The 7847-nt window shown below is 37.5% G+C and overlaps 1 protein-coding gene across 1 annotated transcript; it reads right to left on the reverse strand.

Annotated features, from left to right (window-relative positions):
- Positions 1 to 240: 240 nt before the first annotated feature.
- LOC112188088 (187-kDa microtubule-associated protein AIR9) lies at positions 241 to 5329 on the reverse strand. The gene is made up of 15 exons (XM_024327111.2): positions 5015 to 5329; positions 4689 to 4772; positions 4506 to 4591; positions 4323 to 4415; positions 3731 to 3891; positions 3517 to 3620; positions 3278 to 3351; positions 2924 to 3062; positions 2274 to 2455; positions 1661 to 1816; positions 1446 to 1577; positions 1244 to 1302; positions 1086 to 1118; positions 847 to 978; positions 241 to 641 (listed from the first exon to the last, which is right to left on the reverse strand). The coding sequence occupies exons 8-15, from the start codon at positions 3043 to 3045 to the stop codon at positions 459 to 461; spliced, it is 999 nt and encodes a 332-aa protein (XP_024182879.1). The 5' UTR covers positions 3046 to 3062; positions 3278 to 3351; positions 3517 to 3620; positions 3731 to 3891; positions 4323 to 4415; positions 4506 to 4591; positions 4689 to 4772; positions 5015 to 5329; the 3' UTR covers positions 241 to 458.
- Between the last annotated feature and the right edge of the window lie 2518 nt (positions 5330 to 7847).

The raw sequence follows: 7847 nt of genomic DNA on the forward strand, positions 1-7847 counted from the left end.
TGTTATGAATCTCACACAACAGATGATTTTATTTCCGTTGTGTGTTATGAATCTCACACAACAGAAGTTTATTTTCTTTTGTTGTTGGTTGTTAGTTCACACAACAATTTCTTTTTATCATCCATTGTGTGATCAACATTAGGTTTGTTGTCTGAGCTTGGTTCTCACAACATTGGTTCTCACTGCCTAGCTTATAGTTATGCGAGAATCAAACTGCTAGGAAAATGGTATATATAAGTGGATACACAATCACAACTAATGATATTCTCATTGATACAATAATGATGTACAATCACTCTGACACTGCAATGCCTCAACTGCTCTTTCTTTTTCTTTTTTGGTTACATACACAGAAAGATAAAGGAAATAGGGGATAGATAAATACGGGGTGGGGACTGATTACTGGCTCACTCAAAAACATGGAGACTGACATATATGAACAAATTGATACAGGTTCCTTACATATTATGTTCTATCTTGAGAAGAGTATTGAGTGATGTACTATTGAATCTCTGAGCAAAGCCTCTGATCACAAGCATAATAACATCTCTAAGGTGCCTGGACTGCACCATCAGGTCTACTTCACTCTCACTGTCGACTACAATTCTCAGACGATGCTGGTCATTTTGGAACAGCTCCACCTGCACATTCGTCTACTTTAAATTTCTAGTTTATAGATATATATAATTTGAACTTTCTCATATGACTATGAGTGAAGAATTCAGACAGTCATCCCCTTGTTAGATTTCAGATTTTATAGATATGTTATAACGTTCTGAGCATGTATAATTAGTTTTGAACTTTGGACTAGGAGCCTGTATAATTGTATAGTAACACCAATCTTACATGAAACGGAGGTGCATAGTTTCCACGAATTTCAGTAGTCGGGAAAGAAGTCTTGGAACCAGGCTTTATAACCTTCACTCTTTTTCTATTGACTTCAAGGGCTCTTCTCTCAAGAGTTCCTACTGCAGTAGTCTGCAATAAGAATAAGCATAAAGAAAAGCCAAAAACATTAACTTTATATAATTTTACAGTTAAGTCATTAATTATAATACATGGACAGATAATTATCAAATGAGAACCTTTTTTGTAGATTGATCCTTGTCACACAATGCCTGTAGGAAATATGTTAAAGAGTTGTTAGAATGTTTACAAAGATGTAAAAGTAAATTTCTGTACTTCAGCCAACTTCTTACAATGTATAATCCAAAGACAATCAACAGTTCACTAATAGTCATACCTCAAATTTCACTGATCCGAGATCAAGCTTCTGCTTCACTTCTTTAAGAACATCAGGCTCTGCATGTAAATCAATGGAAATTTATGATATGGGTTCTTTCAGATTTGAACATGAAATTTTGTACCAACTATTTCAGACTAGATCAAAATAATGTGCAATTTATTAAAACTAAAATTCAATAAAAGATGAGATTCTTTATTACCGACTGCAATCGGCTTTGTCGATGCTGAAACAGGTGACCCCTCCACTCCATCCTCTCTTACAGGAGTGTAAATGGCTACAAGCCTATATCCTACATCATCCACATTGGATTCATACATTCTCCCTACCTCCCCTGCACATAAAAATTTCCATTTAAATATTGCAGAATGGATATTCCTATGAAGGACTAATATATCCAAAAATATAACTACATACCGGGTATAGAGATAAGATCAGGACTCCCAACCATTGATCTGAGCCACTGTATTCTACTTTTGCCTTCCTTCCCTCCACTATAAATGCCACGTACAGCATATAAGTTGGTGTGGAAACCCCTCCCTTCGATCTCCAGCTTATCAATTCTAGGAATTCCTACGGAATAAAGGGGGAAAATAATTAAGGCCGAAAGAAAATGGGGATCCCTAATTCAGGAAATAACAATATTATTACAACCAATCATTCAGAAACTGTATAAAACCCAGAAGCAACAATATTGAGTTCAAATAAATTTTTCGACTTCTCCACACTTCATATCAATTGAACAATAGATTGGTTTCAAGCCTTTCTTTTGTAATGGAAAATCACCCAGGACTCTTAATCATCTAAAGGAGATGTGAAACAATGTTTCTTTTACAGAGATTTCATAGCATTCTTTCATTTCAATCATCACTTTTCTGGATAGGAAAAGAGAAAACTTTTATTATTGGGTGACGCTGACCACACCAAACATCCCCAAGTACCTAAGGACTAATGGATTAAAGAAACAACGTTGTTCAAAAGTAAGGGGGTGGTCCTTCAGTCATGTTACTGTACTTTGGAATGGAATTACCTGGTAGTATTGGTCCAGTTTCAGCATATGCAGGCTCAGCTGACCTTCCAAACACATCAGTCACAATGCACTCACATTTTAGACAGCGCCCGACGTCCTCTAATCGCATCTTGTAGGAGCAAGAACGCTGAGCAGGTAATGGTTCAAAGGTCTTATTATCTCCCACTGCTGAAGAAAAGAACCTGTACCAACCACTCGTGTCATCTAATGAATATTATGAAATAGTAAAAGCTAATCAACTTGCAACAAGAATCAAGAAAATTTCAATAGTGACCATACTTCGTATTTAATTCAATGATTCTAGACATCCAATTTGAAAATAAAATCTGCACACCACTTGCCAATGGAAATATTCAAAACTAGCACGGTAGCACTGGAATATCCCAACAAAATGTTACATAATACTAGAACCAACTTTGTTGTAAAATTGAATTTCCGTCCTCACAAAGCAACAGAGAATCATGGGTCCGGTGGAAAGCCAAAACAGTGTAAGTTTATAAAGCCTATATTTTTTTATGAAATTTCTAAAAATTCATTACAAATGAAAGAAACGGAATATGGAGCCTCTAACAGTGATAGTACTGAACGAACATTTGAATGCAATCATGTCGTTCAAACATGTCACAGATTACTAAAATATAACACTATACCATTGATATCTGACATCTTGCTTGTACTTGTGCCAAACAAGCTGTTGAGTCAAACTCTCTGGGATCACTTCAACAACGGTAAGAACATCACCTTCGATTGCTTTTCCAGTGAGAGCAAGCATCTCTAGTCTCGGAAGCTCTGGAGGGCAATAATACCACAACCAAATTCAGAAAGTGTTTTTTGAGCTTTACCATGCAAGATAAATAACAAATGAAATCTATCTAAAACTTATTCTTCCTTTCCAAGTGCGTGTCCGAAAACTCCAAACACCAAAAATAATTTTCAAGCCCATGAAGTTGAATGCGTACATTATATATCAATGATCAGAAGCACTGGTATGGTCAACTTTTTACCTGGAAGAATAATGTCAGTTGGCTCAGACAACCTCAGTTCACCAACCACTGAATCTGAACGAACTGGTGTATATCTGTGATGCATATTAAGAAGTTTGTTAGGAATGATATTTTCTACATATTCATCTACAGAACTCCACATGGTGTACATATAACTAATTTCAGAAATATTCTAATATAGACAGAAGAAGAATATAACTGGTACAAAACCAACATATCAGAACCGAAGACCAACATACCTGTGAGCACCTTCAGCACAGTAGCCAAGCAACCTCACTAAATTCTTATGCGAACACGACCAATTGCTTCCACTTCAACCTTGAACTCCTTCTCAGCTTGTCCCCTGCAGCAAAACCCAACTAAATCATCAAGCTTTCTCAACGTAGCAGCCATTTATAGCAAAACCCAACTAAATCATCAGCCATTTCTCTCTGTACACAATCCCATATCCACCTTCACCAATCACATTCTCATCAGCAAACCCGTTATATGATCCTTCAAAGTTTCAAACCCTCTATATGATCCTTCTCTTTTTCCAGAACAGCAGGGGAGACGAACAAAGGAAAGTAGCAATTTTTAATCTTCATTTTCTTTATTTCTGCATCGAAGAATGCCTACACATCAACAGAACTGTGAGGTAAGCAGCTGTGCTGGAATTACATTACGATGGCAAATTGTCAAATGAATAGATAAATTAGCAAGCAAAAGCTATTAAAATACTCAATTAGAAGCTACTGGATAAAGTTCATAACTTTGAAACTGGGGATGGACATATCACAAGTTCGGCAGCAATACTAAATTATACAAGTGCAATGTGTGGTAGTCCAAGATCAGGGGTTTACATAAGGATGCCACTAAAAAGTAGCACTTGGTAAGACAGCTAGAAATAAAACTAGGGAAAAAGAGTCATCCGGCGACCCCCTAAACACTAGACAAACGCATATCACAATGCAGACACCAGATAGTTTTTTACTAGCTCTACAAGCGAAAGAAGAACACAATTAACAGATGAAACTGCATCACTAAACATCAAAAGTATACTTACTTGCATGGTCTCCCATATTGCCATTGTCCATGGCCTCAAAATATAACAACCAGATATGTCATAGTATTCAATCATCTCACCGAAAACAACAACCTGCACGTAACAAAAACAACACCCAAAAATCTCGCTTACACTTGTTCAAATAAATTGCCGAACACAACCTAGTTCAAAGAAACATCATACCTCCGAATACCACTCCCCAAAATTCTCATCCTTCTTCTTGGTCAAACCGAGGCCGGTTTCTTTCTTCACCTCCTTCGTCTTCCCCCCTAATAATCAGTAACAAATTCCGAGCTAAGCTCACAGCAAAACGAAATCAAAGTAAAAACCCGAAAACCGAGAAACGGAAAAGCAAGGCAAACTCACCACCACCTCCATGCTTGACTTTCACCTTGGCATTGGCATTAGGCTTCTTGTCACCGGTGTCAGCCATGTCCTGATTGTTCTAACCTAAAATTGGAGCATATCATACACACCACAATTAAGGCTCATTCAACAATTCTTAGCAGTTAAAATTCAGACCCAGAAGAACAAAAGCAGAGCAAGAATCAACATTCCAATAACGCCGGGTTGAAATCGGAAACCAAAAAAAAGAGATTTAACTTTGGTATTTCCAAGTTTCTGGCAATTCGAATTTTGGTTTAGTAGAAATGAAGCAAAAGAGTTTAGGGTTGAAGAAGCTTATGCATTACCTTAGTGAGCAGAGGGAAGTGAAGAGCGAGGTGATTGAGCTGAGCTGCAATCAGAGGAGGAGAGCTCTCTGAAGACATGGCGTGCTTCGTTGCAGACCGAGAGAGCGGTGGTGATTGTGGGTGGCGGGGCTTGAGTGACAGGTCGGTGAGGCGAGAGAGAGTGAAATCCCGAGCTGCGGGATTGAGATTGAGATTGAGATCCAAATAGACTTAGGGTTTGTGAGAGCGGGATTGAGACTGAGAGCGGACCGAGATTTAGGGTGTGTCTGAGAGGACTGAGTTTCATTTCGTTTTGTCGAGAGAGTTTCAGTGTGGGAGGTATAATTAAACTTCAAATAAAATCTAAAGTGACTCACACAACACAAACCTAACAAACTGTTGTAAGAGTGCACTACAAAAATCAAAATGCCAAACACATGGAGGGAAATATACCGCGCATAGCATTTTGGCTTAAAATGTTGCCGCTTATATTCCAACTTCACACAACAGAAAAGTATAACTTCTGTTGTCTAATTTCTACAACTTGCACTAGGTTTACCTTGTGGAAGACATTCAAGCAAGCTTCCTCAAAATTTGGCATCCAGTTTTCAATCACACAACGGAAACCTCAAGCACCGTTGTATCAAGTAACCCAAATTTCAGATTTCAAGAGGCAACCAAGACTCGAGAGTGGAGGGAAATCTGCAGCTAAATTTTTAAGGCTCAGACGACGGACCATGCTTAATTTCCGTTGTGCAATGTAGTTCCTATAAAAAAGTTATCACTTTGTTGGCATTCACACAACAGAATTCAACCAGCACCGTTGTATGATTAAACTGACTTCAACACACAACAGATGATTTGTGTTCCGTTGTGTGATTAGTGTTGTGTGATTAACTTTTTGTACTAGTGCTTTCAATTTTCTCAACTTTTCTCTTTCTTTCTTTAATTCCTTGCTAGTATTTTTACAAATAACATTCAACTCAAGTCTGCCAACGATTGAAATTATGAATAGTAAAACTAACTGTTTACCTTCGAGTATAGAGGATGGATTTATACCTGTAACATGTAAAACAAACAAATTCAAAATCATGGGCCCACTACGCTCCGTCAATTTTATTTTTACTGAAGGAATAGATAAATGCTAAAGGAAAGTAAAAGGCTCACTAAAGACAAAATATCCTTAAGTGTAAACTTTTGTTCTTAAATGTGTAAAATCAAATGTTGAGGAGTTATTTGTGTTTTGAACTCTTAATAGGGGGGTATATGTAGTTTACTATTCTTTTTTCTTGTAAATATTAATTTGGTTTCTTTTACAAAAAAAAAAAAAAAAAAAAGGAGCTTTTTACCAATAACTACAAAATGACACTACTATTTACCAATAGCAGACTCCAAAACTAATAGTCCATGCGGCCAATAATTGAAACAGACTGTCAGCCATTTTATAGAAAAAACACTCAAATATTAAGAAAATTACGAAACATGACCCATTTCTCCCAAAATCAGATCGGTTCCAAAATCGAAACCATCCCAAAATCCAAATCCTCCCTAAATCGATCTAGGGCTCCGATGAAGGTAAGGGACGAAGCAGCCGGCGGATCGAGGCGGCGAAGGGAGGCTACGAATCCGGCGAACCGAGGCTGCAAAGCAACCGGTGAACTGAGGCTGCGAATCCGGCGAAGTGAGGCGGCGAATCCGACGAACCAAGGCTGCAAAGCAACCAGCGAACAAAGCTGCGAAGTCGGCGAAGGGAGGCTGCGAATCCGGCTAAGCAACCGGCGAAGGGAGGCTGCGATCCGGCGAAGCAAGGCTGCGAATCCGGATTTGGTTGAGAAATTCTGAGGGTCAGTACCTTTAGCCTCATGTTGTCACAGGTTTTGGCATGGGTAAGCTATTTCACTGGTTTTTGATCTGAAAGTATGACCAAATAATTGGTGCTGAATAAAATTGAATTTCAATTTTTTTTCTCTGTATTTGGTGGATTCTCAGTTTTGTATTGAGGGTCAGTAGCTTTAGTTTTGTGTTTATGGTCCTTTCTTATTGGATTAGGATGGAGCTAATGAAAGCAATGCTGAAGTGAGCAAACGCGAGAAGGCCAGGCTAGTATACTGCTGGAGGCTAGTACACTACTGCGGATCAGTACACTACTGCCGGTCAGTATACTGCTGGGGGTGACATACTACTAATCCTCAGTACACTACTGCTTGTATGCGGAAGTAGCAAAGCCAGAGATAAATGATAGTGTCCAAGTTTCATATTGTAATATGTACAAATAGTTTTTGGAATTATTAAATAAATGAGTTGTTTCTAAGAAAAATAAAGAGTTGTTTCTAAGAAAAACAAAGATGGAATGTAGAGATATTCTTTTTTCATAATGTTACTGACATTTAGCAGTGTTAATTCACATTATTCAAATCACAATGGCAGTTTCATAATTTACTTGTCAGTAAAAATAATTAAAAAATGGAAAGAATCTGACCGCAAAGGATAATACCTTGCATATGGGCCTTGCACACTAGCACATGGGAATTAAAAAAAACAGGTTTGCTGATGGTAATTTATGGGCTAAAAGTGTAGGTAGTGGTAATTTGCTAAAAAAAGAATATATCTTTACTACTATAAATGGAGACCATCTTTTGGTGTCAAAATGCTTCACCAAATTTTGAAGTACCTATAATACCCTTCGATAACATAATTATCAAATTAAGTTAATAGAATATAAATAGATAAAAGTATAAAAGTGTAATTAGCCAAACATCTAAAAAATAAATAACATCTATTCTGTTTAGTTGATCTATTTTCCATTAATATCATAATATCACCCGCGAGGAAATGCGGGCACGTTGCTAGTATA

Source organism: Rosa chinensis, chromosome 1 (genome assembly GCF_002994745.2).
Source record: "Rosa chinensis cultivar Old Blush chromosome 1, RchiOBHm-V2, whole genome shotgun sequence".
NCBI lineage: Eukaryota > Viridiplantae > Streptophyta > Magnoliopsida > Rosales > Rosaceae > Rosa > Rosa chinensis.